This window comes from Nannospalax galili, unplaced genomic scaffold, assembly GCF_000622305.1.
Source record: "Nannospalax galili isolate Female #2095 unplaced genomic scaffold, S.galili_v1.0 scaffold63, whole genome shotgun sequence".
NCBI classification, from domain to species: Eukaryota; Metazoa; Chordata; class Mammalia; order Rodentia; family Spalacidae; genus Nannospalax; species Nannospalax galili.
In genome coordinates, this window is record NW_008355272.1 from 266643 (window position 1) to 283690 (window position 17048).

General features: G+C 36.8%; 1 protein-coding gene across 1 annotated transcript in view; it reads right to left on the bottom strand.

Annotated features, from left to right (window-relative positions):
• Nucleotides 1–334: 334 nt before the first annotated feature.
• Nucleotides 335–17048, bottom strand: part of Agbl1 (ATP/GTP binding protein like 1) — a 912025-nt gene continuing 895311 nt past the window's right edge. Inside the window, exon 23 of the mRNA XM_008852348.2 lies at nt 335–545. Coding sequence (XP_008850570.2) covers nt 335–545 — 211 coding nt within the window. The remainder of the gene's footprint in view (nt 546–17048) is intronic.

Sequence of the window (17048 nt, forward strand, 5' to 3'; positions counted from 1 at the left end):
AAGTCTACTCCTCTGCTCCCAGGCTGCTTCCTTGTCAAAGGGCTGGAGGAGAGCCCAGGACAGTGTACAGAGGCTACACCACAATCCTGCAAATAACACTGAGTCCCTTTTACGTTCAGCGATAACATGCTGTGTATATAAAATCCTTTAACTATGGAGTAGCCAGCCTCCATGCCTAGTAAAACTAGAACAAAATGAAAACATATGGCGCTAAGCCCACACAGACTAATTTTTTTCCACTGACTGATACAGTGTGTGTATATGACAGTGAAAAACCAAATGTTGACCGCTAGTCCGATGGCTGGAGACACAGAACTGGATCTGAACTTCAGGATTATGGGACAGATCTTCTCCGTACTCTCCCTTCCTCTTCTTCCTCTTCTTCCTCCTTGTTGAAGGCACACTCCTGGATCTGCCTGTCCAGCTCAGAGAAGCTCTGCTCTGGGTCTGAGCTGCTCTCTGCACTGTACTCAATCTCTTCCATGCAGGATGGCTCATCATCCACCTCAGAAGTACTCCTGCTGCAGCTGCTGCTGCTGCTGCACCTGCAATGCATTCCAAGTGAAGAGATAAATGGAGGGAGGAAAGGAAAGTACAGAGAGAGAGGGAAATAGAAGGTGTTGGAGAGAGGAGGAAAGGAAATGAAACGGGGCCAGTTTCCCTACCTGTGTTTTTTTCCTACTTTATTCTTCAACAATTTCATACATGTATGCAATATATTTTGATCATATCCACCCCTGACGTTCCCTTTTATCTCCTCCAAGATTGTCCCACATCCTCCTCCTAACATCACATCATTTTCTTTTCTTTCTTAATCTACTGCTCCCTGCCTGTATGTGCATGGGTGTGGAGCCACCCACTGGAGAATGGGAAATCTACCAGAGGCCATACACCTGAAGAAAACGGACTCTTCTCAGCAGCCATCAACTTCCAACAGTAACTCCTCAGCTAGGGATGAGCCCTGTGAACCTCATTCCTGCTGGAATTTTAACTGGCTTGATATTGTGTAGGTTTTTAGTGTGCAGGGAACCACAGCTGATGTGAGTTCAAGACTCATTGCTTCCTTAAATGTTTTTCTCTCTCCTCATTCAGTCCCTTGAGATTGAGAAGAACAACATTCAAAATCTGTGAGCTGCTTTCTTCCTCTGACAACTGAGAATGCAATTTTCTGTGACTCAGATTTCCATTTAAAAGATGAAGACAGGCTGGCATACATAACATTCTCCAGATAACTTAAACTTCAGATGATCAAGCCCAGAAGGTGCATGCATGCTTTTAAATGTACATTGAATGTCTGAAAGTGCCATGCCATCTTCTCCCAGCACAGAGTGAGGTTGGAATCAGGTTAGCAAGGACCCCAAGCCCAAATGTTGTGCATTCTACCAAACAGCACTGTGGGTCACACCAGATACCTCTGCTTCATCAAGATGATTTATTGAAAACAAAAAGTTAATCCAGATTGAAATTAATAAATGAGAAATCAGGAAAACAATGTTCTGTTTCTATAAAGATTGTTATGCAACATTATTTTCTGTAATTTGTCTACCAAAGTATGATCAACAGGGGTTGATCACCGAGAGAGAAGAGGGAGAAGTAGCAATGGATGGAAGACTTTACTACATGGTATGAGCAGAGGGAATTTCCTCCAAAGGAGCTTTGTATCTCACTCATTTTCATGAAACACCTGAAGACTTTCTCATCACTCCCTACTTAGGACTTAACCAATTAGGATTAGCAGCATGCTAGGTTTCTACTTTGTGATTTATAGAAGACAAACACTTCATAAATCAGGCAGAGCTATTCATCTACTTGCTTCTCCATAAACAATGAAAATGGGTAATAAGTGCCATGGTTACATGTTAGCTCAGAACATGAATCAGAGGCCAGTTTCTTAATTGTTTACTGACTGATGGAAGCTCCTCTGTGCTCTCCACATGTGCTGTACCCTAATCTGAAGGTCTGATGAGACACTGCCTGAATGAAGAAGGAAAAGAAATATGAGCCCTTTATCCATAGCCCCACAGCAGTAAATTGACATCATATTTTATAGGCTGAATTGTGGGTAATAACGTCTTTGAATAAATGAAAGAGCCACATAGTTGTAAAATAATTTCTATTCAGCAAGAACTCTGAGTACCTGAAACATCTTTGCTATCATCCTAAGTACTGAGGTGACAATGCAATGCAACGTCAAAAGCCCAACTTCAAATCCTGGCTATGGGATTAAGGGAAAACAAAAACTGAATCTCGTAATGAGACCTCAGTAGTTGAGATGAACAATAAATGGGGAGGCTCAAGAGCGTGGTCTAGCAGAATGGCCTGTGAAATAAAGTCAGTCCAACACGGTTTAATTCCACTGCTCTGCCATGCATAGTAAAGATGTTAAAACATACTATGGAAAAAAAGAACATGCATTTAAATGTACAGTTTGTCACCCAAATCACTGTAATAATTATTGCAAACCCACTCAAATTGATACTGATGGTCTCTCTGAAACATAATTCATATTACTTGTCACTTAAGAAGTTAGGACATGGCTATATAACAAGAAACAATGCCAGGCATTGTCCTTTGAGTTGTTGGCCAGGGTGGCCCAAGATACTCACAGATAGTAACCCAGCATAAAGCTGGTAAAATGAACAGCAGACCCCAATCTTATCTAAAGCAATATTGACAACTGATTGCTGCTAGATGAGGAACAGCTGACCTTCCTAAAACAAAGACCTCTAGATAGGCTGACTTGATTCACCAGATGGACAAGTAGTGGGGAATGGCTGGGGGTGCCAAAAACACAGCAGACAGTAGCAGGGACAACAGTAAAAGGGCTCTAGTTGGGGGAGAGGCTATGGGAGGGTGCCATCTGGGAAGTGGGTATATAGATGAATAGGATTGGGATGTTCTGTGTGATATACACAAAAAAATCAACTAATTTAAAAAATGAGTTATATTTGAGGAGGAAGGATAAAAATTTACGTCATGTTAAGTTGTAAAGGTGATAAACATTACTATTGAAATCTACCCGATGACTTTATATTCATATACAGGTGCCAAGGATTCGAGTGCAACTGACCATGACTAGTAATAATCAGATACATATATATTAGAGATGCATGTGCCAACATCTAAGTGTTATTAGCAAAAACAATGAGTCTTTCTGTAAGAAACAGTATACCTTAAAATGAAATGGAGATCTTTTTTAAAGGCTAAAAGCTCATCCAGTTTTATGTCTTACAGGGTTTATACTGAGTTCAATATTGTATAACTGCATTAATTCAACTGTGAACCTAAAAATTTTATAGCTACTTTTGAAACAGATGTATCTTTGCTCTGGAAATTGTTATTGAGTTTGTTAAAGCTGTAAGGAAATGCTTCTTCTAATATATATATATACAAACCAAAAAAAAATTGGGACACTGAAACCACTCTCCATTGCTTCTTAGTGAAGTATGTGTATCAGTGGGTTCCATGGTTAGGACTTTCTGACAGGGTCCAGTTTTTAGGAGTAAATATGGTCAGTCTTAATCTACTAAGTTCCCGCTGAACCCTAAGAAAGGGTCTACTGTACTCATTCACACACTTGAAACCCCTCACTACAGTCAAGTTGATAATCTTGTTGAGATACTTCAAACAACAAACTGTCTCTCCAATCTTTTACTCATACAATCAACTTCCTATATCTATGATGACCTCCCAAGCTCTCAACATCAAATAAGATACAACTTTGTCTTCTTTAATAAGTTCATCTCAATTGTCAGCAAGTGTCTATTAAGAAAACTATTATGGGGGCTGGAGAGATGGCTCAGCGTTTAAGAGCACTGACTGCTCTTGCAGAGGACCCAGGTTTGATTCCCAGCACCCACATGGCAGCTAAGACCATCGTTTGTAACTCTATTTCCAGGGGAATCCGAAGCCCTCTTCTGACCTCTGCAGCATTGCATGGCACGGGTGCACTCACATACATTCAGGCAATACACTCATATACATAAAATAAAAATAATAGGGGGCTGGAGAGATGATTCAGCGGTTAAGAGCACTCACTGCTCTTGCAGAGGACCTGGGTTCGATTCCCAGCACCCACGTGGCGGCTATGAACCGTCCTTAACTCCAGTTCCAGGGGAATCCGAAGCCCTCTTCTGACCTCCATGGCATTGCACAACACGAGTGCACTCACATACATGCAGACAATGCATTCATACATATAAAATAAAAATAATAAAAAAATGTTTTTTAAAAAAATAAAATATTTACAAAAACACAGCTATTATGATAACTTTCTGTGTTCCGTGGTAGACATAAAGAGTTCCCAAAATGAACATATTCAAGAAGAATATTTTGAAAACGCTTTTTGTAGATAATCTTTTGTGTAGCTATTTTTAATTGTTTCTCCAAAGGACTTTTAAAGAGAAGATGTATTTTCAAAACTTATTCTTCAAAGTTATTATTTAGTATTTATTACACAATTATCATATAACTGTATTTTAGGTGTGCAAAACAAAGCTAATTTCTTGTAGGACATTAAAGACACAGGTCAAAAGGAGAAAAGTAGGTGATATCTAGGGTAAACAGAGGTGGAGATTTAATGTAAACCAAGAACACTAAAGCTAATGAAATTATACAGTGTTAGGAAATTTCTTAAACAGACTTCAGCTGCTTTCATCAAACACAATATTCAAATGCTTGTGATTGTAAATATAATATCTGACTTCACTAAAGTAAAAGTTTCCATTTATTCTTAGCTTATAACATCATGATGTAAACCTCAATCAAGAATTAAACATGCTTTCCCAAAAATTAAGTGACTAGACTTGTAAAGAGGATGTCTCAAGGACAAGAAACAGTACATTGAAAAGCAGGCATGGCAGAGTACACAGGGTTCAGTGGGGGGATGGGGGAGGCATGGATGGGGGGGCTCTGGATTTGAGTGGGAAATATATGAAATTTTAAAAGCTCGATAAAAAAGTTGTTTTGTAAAAAAAGGAAAAGCATGAGAAATTAAAATATATCAAAGTTAGTTGGACACAGATAAAGTTATATTAAGAGGAAAATTTATAGCAATGACTGCTTACCTTAAAAAATTAAAGCCCAGCCAGGTGTCGTGCCTCACATCTGTAATTCCATTACTTGAGAGACTAATGCAGGATGATTGCCATGAGTTCAAGGCCAGTCTGGATTACAGAGTGAGTTTCTGTCTCAGAAAAATATACAACAGCAACAGAAGAAAATTCAAAGTCAAAGGTATAGCCTACTAGACCTAGCAAATAAAAAATAAAAGCAGAAGAGGCCCAGAGCAAGCAGAAGGGGGTAATAAATAGAAGAGGAAAAGTCAGTGTCTTCTGAGACATTTGAAGACATAAAAGCAACGAAACAGATGGCTATTTGGAAAGATTTACAGAACTTACCTACCTACAAAAAATGTGACAAAGAAGAAAGTCCCAGACATAAACCAAGAGCCATTACTACAGATTATCCAGGTATCAAAAGGATAATAAGGGTATCTTACAGGAAAACTATACACGTGTAAACTCGGAACCCAAGAGAGGGTATAAACCAGTTGTTCAAAAATAAAAACAACCACAGATACTGATATGGAATAGGTCATCTGAATAACTAGGGAACTATTAAGGGCTCATAATTCCAAATTTCTTGATAAAGAAATATCTAGGCTCAGATATTTTTATGGGAGAATTATGCAAAATGATTCAAGAAAATTTAAAACCAATTGTATATAATTCCTTCCAAATAACAAGAGGAAATAACTTACTATGATTTTATAAATTCAATATTATTATACTGATGCCAAAACTAGTTGTAGTAAAAAGAAAGAAAATTTCAAGCCAGTATCCCTGATAAATTGAAATATATAATTCTTAAGAAAATATTAGCAAGTTGAGTTCAGCATTATATAAAGTAATTATAAAGCTAGACTACATGAAGTTAATTTCAAGGAGTCCAGCCTGATTCAATATGGAAAAAAAATCAATAAATATCATCCATTATATTAATAAGCTAGTGAGCAAGAATTAAATGAGCATATAAATTTATGTAGAAAAATAACAGAATCCTATACTCATTAATGATGTAAATCTCTAAAAAGTACCAAGTGTTCCTCATATTAATAGTACCTATAAAACTGACAGTTAATATTGTGCACAAAGGTAAAAGACTAAATGATTCTCTTGTAGGATTAGGAGGAAGAAAATGTGAGAATTTTATCATTGATTTCAACTAGAAGTTTCAACTAGAAGTCAAAGACGAATAATAAGACAGATACAGAAAGCAAGAAGTAAAGCACTCCAGATTGGAGAGTGTATGAAGGATAATCGGAACTTCCAGTCTGCCTAGAACCGTAAGTGAGTGTTTCATCATATCAACTTGCAGAAATCAAGTTCAGTTCCATACAGCAACAATGCAACTATTACAATGTCAGTAACTGTGATAAACAAAACTGAAGTACTTGAATATTAGTCCAACAAAATACATGTCAGATTTGTATGTTATAGTAAAAATACAAGAAATGGTCATAGGAATGAAAGGAAATCTAAATATGGTAAAACACAATTGACTTCTAGAAGTTAAGGCGGTAAAACCTGAAAATGACAAGATTATTTTAAAATTAACGTGAACAGAAAATGTTCAAGGAACATCTAAAACAGTGTTGAAAGCAACACTAAAGTGGAGTGACCATTCAATCACTTCTTGTTTAGCTTTTTGGTTTGAGAAATAGTGCACTATGTGGGCCAGGCTGGCTCTGGACTTTCTGTTTAGCCAAGGATAACTTGACAGATACTCCTACACCCAGCTACCCCCACCTCAGGGTGCTGAAATTACAGGTATGTGCCATTATACCTGATTTATATGGTGCTGGGAATAAAACTCAGGGCTTTGTGTGTGTTATGCATCCACTCTACCAACTGAGTGACATTCCCAACCCTTGATTAATGCACTTCCAGGCTTACAGGGTAACAGTGCTCAAACTGGGGCAGCCCTGGAAGAGAGACAGATACTTAGATCAATAGAGAATAAAGGGCAGAGGTCACAGAAGCATGTGGTGACGGATGACTATCATACAACAGTGTTTTACAAACACAACAGGGCAGTTATACATATGAACTCACAGCAATTGTGATAATATGTACAGGAGCTGCTGAAGCTCAAGGCAGACAAAAATCCCCTTATGGAGGGGACTATCTGCTCTTGCAGGAGACCCAGGTTCAAATCCCAGCCCCCACATGGTGGCTAACAACCATCTGTAACTATAGTCACAGGGAATCTGATGCCCTCTTCAGACCTCCATGGGCATTGCACAATATGCGTGCCCTTACATACATGTAGGTGAAACACTCATACACATAAAATAAAAATAATAAATAAAATATTTTTAAAACTCCAATTATGGGAGGCAGTAGGTTAACAGGAAGTCCCACCCCTAGCTAAAGAGTTATTGCATTTTATCCCGTTGCTGGAAAAGGAAGAATCAGTTATCCTTAAATGCAGGACCCCCACTCAAAGGAAGACTATACTCCATGGCAGGTTCCACACTCAAGAGGATTTGGGTAACACAAATTGGGTTTAGTCGAGGATGGGAGGCACATGAAGAAGGGATGTAGGGGTAGATCTGGAAGGGGTTGGAAGAGGGCAAAATATAATCAAAATACTTTGTATGAATCACTCGAGAATTAATTTTAAAAAATTTTTTGGTCTTTTTGAGACAGGGTCTCCCTGTAGCCCCAGCTGTCCTGGAACTCACTATTTAGACCAAGCTGGCCTTGAACTCATAGAGATCTCCCTGCCTCTGCCTCCCAAGTGCTGGGATTAAAGATGTGTGCTGCCACACCTGGTATAATAAAAATATTTTAACAAATCAAGGAAGACCTTCATATGATGGCTCATTTGTATGTTATGGTGGAGGTTGCATGAAGGTATATGTGTGGTACGATGGACAGAATGACACAGACTGTACCAATGTCAGCTTCTTGGCTTGAAGTTATCATTTGGGAAAAATCCAGTGTAGAGCACATGGGCCTGCCTGTACTGTCTCTGTAATGTTTCAGAATCTATTATCAGTTCAAATGCTAAACAATTCACAGAAATAAAAATTACAAACAAAAACAGAAGCTTAAATCAAACCTGTAAACAATGTTTAATAATATATATCAGATTTTCCATATTTAATACTTAGAATTCAGCTATTCAGGGACAGAATTGAGCTATCCAGGGATGTCTCAAAATTCCCAGCCCCAGGGTGAGGATGTTCAGTCCTGTGGTTATAGTCTCCCTTTGGAAGCTCCTTTTTGTTCACCTCCTCCTCCTGCTTTTTGTATTTTTTACTTTAATCAGTGGGACTGACAGACAAGATAGCATAGAACTTTCCATTCCCCTCACTTTCCACAATAAGTTGGCCATTCCTTCTGTTGATTCTTTGTGCTCAGATCATCTTCAATACCTTTTCCCACCACCTGCCCTAAATTTCATTACAGCCTTCAGCCTATAAAGTGCTGTCCATGTTCATTTCAATTTGTACTTGTCCCTGCAGCTTTTTAAATCCATATACAAATCATTAACATCTAAGACCTTTTCTGACCTGGGCCTTCTTAATCCTGAGCTTGAACTGTCCAAAATGCTGATACCCCTCCATATGCTCCAGACTCGATATGCCTAAGGCAGGTATAGAATGAGCTGGTCTGCCTCTTCTCTCTGTGGCTTCAACATGCTACAAAAGAGTTCCCATCTGTCTATGTAACTCTTAGAATCAGGTTTAGTCTTTGGGGGTCCCTCTCTCTGCTCCCACATTTAAATCTAGCCATCCCATTTCTGTGCTCCCTGGGTTTGTGTCTATTATGGTATATGTTGCAAAAGGTTGCATTGCAAGCTTGCTTCCTTTGGAGTAGGTCCTACAGCCTCTATCCTCAGTGTCTGGATAGGCATTTTCAAACAAATCATTTATAGAATGAATGAATGAACTTCTTAGTTATGCTAATTGAACATTTTTTACTATAGTTCAGGAAGGCTACAATGAGGAACCATGTTACTTGATTTAGATTTCTCATGTCAGATTCATTCTGAAATTTTCATTGTTTTGTCAGTATCCAAAATTTAAATAAAGAGGATTGAATGAAGTTTGTTTCCATGTCTTTTCTTGTTTGTGTGCTGTTGCTCTTTTATTACTGTAACTGTAAATCATAGTGTGACTGAGGCAATTGGTGAGGTGAGCTGGGTTCTTTTGTTGTTGATTAAGAATTTGTTTCTCTATTATGAAAATTAGACAGCCATCCTGCAAACAGCATCAAAGTCTATAGTTACAACGATGGCAAAGGTTTTTCTAGGTGTTTCCAATGTCTCAAAGATTGTGAAGGAAGATATAAAGGAGTATGGTAATCAGAACAAATCTAAAACTCATGATGCCTTTGGGTGAAACATCCATAGCATTTAATTTTTTTCCTCTCATTATCAGCTGCAGATGAATTTCAAGAGGAGCAAGAACAGTTTGACTTTAATAAACCTTTCATACCAACTCTAGCACCTTAACTATACACTGACTGTTAGCTGCAAACAGCATATTGAACACCCTAAGTGGTATTGTCTATCCATAGATAGCACTAATGAATCCATTTTTAATCATCTTTTCAGTCTTTGTCCAGAACAGTTTTGACTGCATCAAACTTAGAAATTAAAAGTCTTAGAAAATTTTTATAATACAAGTAGAGAAACGTGAACCAATTTTAAGATATATTTCTCCAAACACAAAAATGGAAATACTTAAATAATTGATACAGTTGAAAATTTTCTAACTCCTTCCAGCCTGCACAAAAATATAATCAAAAGAAAAACCAAAATGAAAAAAAACTTAACTTCTCCTAAAAAAAGTTTAATAATGTATGTAAGCTTTCAAAACAATCCTGGTAATTTTAGGATTGTCAGAGATCTGCAGTTGGATGACCCTCCCACGATTTCAGAATAGTTTGATGCAACAGTTAACCAAGTTCCAAACACAAAATTTTCTTCTAAATTATCCCATTTAAAACCACTATTTAATGTTTTCTTAGTAGATTCCATGCAGCCAACAGTAGTGACACCAATCACAGATGGCATCTGCCCTGTGTCCCAAATATTGATCATTGCTAAATAGCACACACTGAGGTGTTGAACTCATCAAAGACTTATATATTGGTTTCTAGGCCAGTTTCCTGACATGTAAAGGGAAAATCATAATAGATTCATCCCCTTGTGTTTAGGACATCCTGTAGATATCAAAAACCTGGATTCTCAATTCCTTCTCTAAAAGAGCATGATATGTGCATATAATCTGCACACATCTTTCCATATAGTTTTTGAGCCAGGGTGTCACTATGTAGCCCTCCCTGGCCTGGAAATTACTATGTACACCAGGCAGGCCTAGAACTCAGAGATACACCTGCCTCTGCCTCCCTAGTACTAGGATTCATGGTGAACTACCACGCCCTTCCACCTTTCCATATATTTTAAATTATCTCAAGATTACTTACAATTACTAAGACCATGTAAATGTTATATAAATTGTTGTTACAGTATGTTTCCCTGGAATACTAACAAGAAAGCATGTCTGTATATATTTAATCCCAATGTAATTTAATGTGCTTTTACAATGAAGTCAGTTGAAACTAAATATTGAGTCCACAATTCTGGAGGGTCAGTTTTCTTTACTGGAAAGTGCTTCTTTAAAGAATTGATAAGGCAGATATATTAAAGTGTTATACAATGTTAACTTCATGAGGTAAGAACAGAGAACAAACAAACAAAACAAAATCAATACCCTTAGTCTTTCTTCTCTGTCCTGGTAGATGCAGTAGTTACATCAGTTTCCATCTTGGCCTACTGAGCATTAAAATTAACATAATAACAGACTCACGTTGTGGTGTATAGTTACTTCCTTCATACCCTGACAGGAAAGGCCTGTTTTCTGCCTTTAGATAACATTGTGCCTTCTATCTGCTTGTCCTTCTAATCTTTCTCTCGTCTTTCTCCATTCCTATCATTAGAAATCCAATTTATCCATTAAAGCCCAACTCAGATAGTGTGTAACTGCTTAATCCATTCATGTTATTCCTATTTCTCTCTCACTCTAAGAATGTGGGACTCTGATCTGTTCTGATTTATCTGTGTACTATCCCTCTTAGCTTTGGCTTGATGGTAATTGAGCCCAGAAAATGAAGTTCCAATCCCAGTCCTCTGCAGTGGGGTTTTTCATCCTCAACACAGGGTCATTCTCTACAGATTTCTTGTACAGAAGGAGGCTTAACAGAGTTACTGGCTTCTGCTCATTAAATGCCAGTAGCATTGCCACCTCCTCTACCCACATGACAACCAGAATTGTCATCGCACATTGCCAGCATCCTCGGAGGGGCACAACTTCTCCTCGTTGATAATCATTGTTTAAAGTGCCTAAATTTTGAGAAAGTCTGTATGTGGGGGACTTTGCAAGAAGCAAACTCTGGGAAGAATATTATATGCAGTACAAGGAGACTGGAAAGAGAAAATTCTAAATATTATTTTGGTAGAAAAGAAATTACCAGGAATAAGAAGTCTGCCTCCCCCACCCTCACCAAACTCTGAAGATGATGAAGAGCATCCATCACAATGAAGAGCCAAACTTGGGAAGTTGCTACTTGAATACAATTAAACTGGACATTTAATTCAATCAAAACACCAATGTCCATCATCATTTGTACCATAATCATCATGATCATCACAGATGCTCAGACCAAATTCAGCACCAAGATTCACTCATCAGAAACAGCAATAGTAATAACCTGTTTTATTGAGTACTCAATTTAATAAAGTTCTTAAATAAAAACAGAATATTTGGGGCTGGCTAGATGAGACCAAGGGTAAAAGTACTTGCTGCCAAGTCAGAGAACCTAAGTTTGATCACTGGGGTCAATATGGTAGAAGGAGAGATCTGATTACTGCAAGTTATACTCTGACCTCCACATGCATACCCCTCTCCAACACAAAGAGACAATAAATATAATTTTAAAAGTTAAAACAGGATATTTAAATATAGAAAAAATCAGAATACTGTTATTTTGAATGCCATGCTTATGTTACTCAAAAACTTAAGAAGATGATTAAAAGAACATTTAATTTTACTTGATTTGTTTATTTTTATTTTACATGTATGACTGGTAGACCTGTATGTATGTAAATGCACCTGTGCATGCAGTGCCTGTGGAGGCCAAAATACACTGTTGGATCCTCTGGGAGAGGACTAATGGATGGTTGTTAGCCACCATGTGGATCCTGGGAACTGAACCTGGGTCCTACTCAAGAACAGTCAGTGCCCTTAACCACTGATCTATTTCTCCAGCTGAAAAGAACATTTTAGAAAAATAAAAACTGACTTAGATGACCATTCACACACACACACACACACACACATACACACACACACACACATACACACACATTAACATGTATAATGGTAATTTTGATAGTAAATAGAGCAATGTACAAAGGAAACAGTTATAATACAATCAAGATAGATCAAGATATACAGATAATTTTCCCACAAAATTGAAACATAAGTAGGCTCACATCAACAAATATCAATGTGAATGAAAAAGTGTCACTTGTAAACAAAACATTATTTTGAAGTGAATGTTTTACAACCATAAGAATTTGTGAAATTGTTATATAATTAGAGGGCCAGATATGCAACATCTAGTTAATTAAAGTGTTCAGAAAGATTTATTTTATATATCAACATGCTTATTCAGGATGAATGTGAAAGGAAAACATTCTTATTTATGCTAGTGGAAAATCATGGTTCTATTCTATTTTCTTACATAAACTTTCCAAAAATAATAAAGAAAGTAAAATAATTATTTCAACTATAATAATTCTAGGAAATTGCCTTACCTTTAAATCATGAGCAATTAAAATATGAATGTGGATAATCTAAACAGAGTACGCTAGAAATTAACCCATCAATCCACAGTTATCCAGCATGCTAAAGTCCTCTGAAAGACAGTAAATATACTAAAAGGATCAGCCAAAAATATTTTCTCAGTAATTCTATGCCTCTTGGGGGTAAGGGAACTAGAAGAAATGCCAAGCATATATTTTGACCATGGTTTATAGTTGACTTGCGGGGTATGTGATTGGAGTAGAGGAAAGAATTCAAGACATTTGTACCACATACAACTAACTCAAACACAGTCTTCATGTGACAAATAGAGAAGGGAAAACCAAGAATTGATATTTGCCATAAAAATATACAATTATTGCCGGTCATGGTTGTGCATGCCTTTAATCCCAGGACTCAGGAAGCAGAGGTAGGTGGATCCCAGTGAGTTCAAGGCCAGCCTGGTCTACATAGTGAGTTCCTGGGCAGCTGGAGCTAAAGGGAGACCCTGTTTCAAAAAGACAAAAAGAAAAAGAAAATACAATTATCAGCTCATTAAAACTTTAAAAAATAGGGGCTGGAGAGATGACTCAGCAGTTAAGAATACTTGCTGTTCTTCCAGAGGAACTGGTTTCAAATCCTAGCACCCTCAAGGTGACTAACAATCTAACAGTTGTCACTGACTCCAGTTCCAGGGGATCCGACACCCTCTTCTGGCCTCTGCACTTAACATACACGCAGGCAAAACATTCAAACACATAAAATCATAAATAAACTTTAAAAATCTTAAAAATATATAGAGATTTGAAGCTTCCTTTGTTCTGAATCACAAAGGAAGGAAAAATACTAAATCTAAAGTTACAGAAAGGTTACTTATTCTAGACCCCTAAGCATCCAGACAAGCCCCTTTTCTTAGTCTTCTGCTCGTTATTCCTTCATATACTTTGGTATGATTCACACAGAATCTAGTAAACTGATGATAAAAGATGAGAAGAGCAACTTTTCTGATTTCAGAGAAAGAAATAGTGATAAAACATTGAAAGTCATGTCCCCATTGGAAGCAACATGAATTAAGATAGAAATAAATAGGAAAAATAATAGTTGGCAAAGTCAAGTTTGTAAAATTTACACTAAGTCATTTGGATAAGTACAAAGGATCAAAAATAGTGACCCATGGCACCTCAGTGAAACAAGGGCACAAAGGGGAGTTGAGGAATATGTGGTGGGTCAGCATTATATTAAGAACTATTTGAGACTGATTGCTGCTGGGCACGGGAGAGTGTGACTTGCACTCAACCACTGGATGGGCTGACTAGACTCCAGTGGATGCATTTACACTGAAGGACAATTGGGTACAAACACCTGAATGACTAGAACTCAGAATGTATGGCAGAGTGCAAAGGGTTCAGTGGTGGTATAGGGGAAGGGATGGATGGGGGAGGAGGATCTGGATTTGGGAGGAGGATCTGGATTTGAGGGGAAAATGTATGAAAATTTAAAAGCTCAATAAAAAATTAATAATTACAGATAAAGAAAAGAGCCAATGCAGTAAATAAAAGTTAGGATTTAGATTTCTGGATGTAAAATAATAGATATGAAATAAGAAAATAAGAAAATATGTGGTAACATAAACAGTTCAAATACATGGTAGAAAGTATTTAAATACAGAAAAACTTGAAAATATGGATCAAAGGAAAAATCAGCTGCTAAGAGTAAAAACACTGACCTACAACAACATACAATCCTCCCTATATAGCCATCCTGTCAACCACAGAACGATGAGTGCTTTCTTTGTGACAGCTAGTGCACTTGGATCTGAGAACTCAGTATGTTTAAGCTACATGCAAGATGGAGGTAGGAAGTGAGCATGAAAGCACAGCAGCTGTCTTCTGAAGTGAGGAACACACCCTCATGTAAATGTAATTCCAGGACAAGTAAAAAGTAAAGTCTGAACAAATTACTTTATGACAGCCAAGATGTTTGCCAAGATAAGATTGTCACACAGGCAAGACTTCAAAACTTATAAAAGCATTTTTCTTTCATTAAGGATGTGCATGTAGGAATAGTGGTAGAATTGAGAAAGTCCAGGCCACCCAGCAAAGAGGTAAAATGCAGGTCTCAGAAATGAAAAGTCATGATCAGAAAAGTTTTAATGAGCACAATTCTATCTTAAACATATAACCAAGGCTAATCTGGAAAAACATTTACAGAACAGTATGCTAATGTGATAAAACCTCTCAGTACATAATTGTCAATAGTATCTATAATAACTTTAGAAATAAAAACAAGAAATGAAGGCTCAAATATAAGAAAATTGAGTTGATAGCATAATAATTAAGGGGAATGACTGATTGTGAAGAAGATTCAGCAAAAGAAAAAAGAAAAATAATATCAAATATAGAGTTCTGAGGTCCAAAATTTTATTGTTCATCTATTCAAACCCATATATACTAATTGGTGAAATCTCAAGGCTCCTATCAGAAGCACATACCTCACTGCCAGTAGATGTCTTTCAAACTCAGAAGCACATGTTCCTCCTATGGGAGACCTGGCACACAGCTACAAGTTAAGGTCATATGAGGAAGTAGGCTTCCAGTAAGAGTAAGCATTTATTGAAAGCAGGAAACAGAAAATTACAAACTTGAAACAACAATTTTTGAAAAGACTCTGGGAAAGAGTGCTTAAAATAATTGAATTATTAGAGTATGTTTGGAAATATGGAAAAGAATATAACAAGTTCAAAAATTGTACACTTGAATACTAAAGAAATTGTCTCTAATTAAAGGGAAATTCTGGGAGCTGAAGAAATGGCTCAGTGGTTAAGCACACTGGCTACTCTTGCAGTGGACACAGGTTTGTTTCCCAGGTGGCAACAACCATCCCTATCTCCAGATCCAGGGGACCAGATGCCCTCCTCTGCCCTCCATGGGCAGTGAATGCACATGACTGACTTACATACATGCAGACAAAACATTCAAACATCTAAAATAAAAATAAAGCACAAAGAATTCAGTAGATGCTTAATACAGTTCTTAAAGAAGGGCAGAGATATAGTCTAACAGAAAATTAACTATAAGAAAAGAAAGACCTTTAAATGTAAAGTTGGTATAAGTTGAGAAGATAAACTATCCCAAAAGATTATAGCTGAAAAATAATGATTTTCAAACTGAAGAACTATTCTTGGAAGAAGAAAAATTATTGAAAGAAAAAAATACATGATTAGTCACGCTCTAGTAGAAATCAATGAAGAATGGCAAGTCTTGGAAAAAAGCAGATAGAACCATAGTATTCTTAAATGAATGATATTTAAAATAATATTAAATTTCCATATTTAATATATTGAAGGAAAGCTCTATGATAAGAATGTCATGATACCTTTGCAACTTTTGTACAAATATAAAATTATTCAAAACTGGAAAGTTTAATTTAAAAAATATATAATTATTACACATTATATGTCATTATAATATAATGATAATAATTTTTAAAATGTAGTCATACAAATATGTTCATGTCTTGAAAAGGCTGAGAGAAAGATTGAAAGCCAGAGCTCTAAAATCAAAATGACACCCTAAACAATCAAAAAGTCTTCAATTTTCTTCAATGTGGATGAAACATTTTTTCACATATGGACCATGGAGCAAAAATTTATTTCAGTCAGAAGGAAAATGAATCCATGAGAAATAAATAAATATGTAAGAGAAATTTTTGAAAAAAAATACTAATTTAGTTACATGTTGGGTGCATGACAAGAAAATACATTTCTATCATCAGGTAGTACTTCTACTTCAATGGACAGTAAATGATGACTGAAGATATATGCTATGTATGTATTCATTGATATTTTCTAAGCATTCCTTAAGTCTTAATGTAATTAATTAGCCAAGGGGGTGGGGTGAAGAGGTTAAAATGCTTATAATCTAAATACAAGGCAGGTCAGGTAGCTCATGTCTGTTACTTCAGCATTTGAGAGATAGAGGCAGGAAGAACAGGGTTTTAAGGTCATTTTTGACAACATAGACAGCCCAGCCTGGATTACATGAGACCCTGTTTCAAAAAAAAAATCTAAAGTCAAAAATATGTCTATGACTATAAAGTACAGAAATACAGAGGGAGTCGGGCATGGTGGCACACGCCTTTAATCTCAGCACTGGGGAGGCAGAGGCAG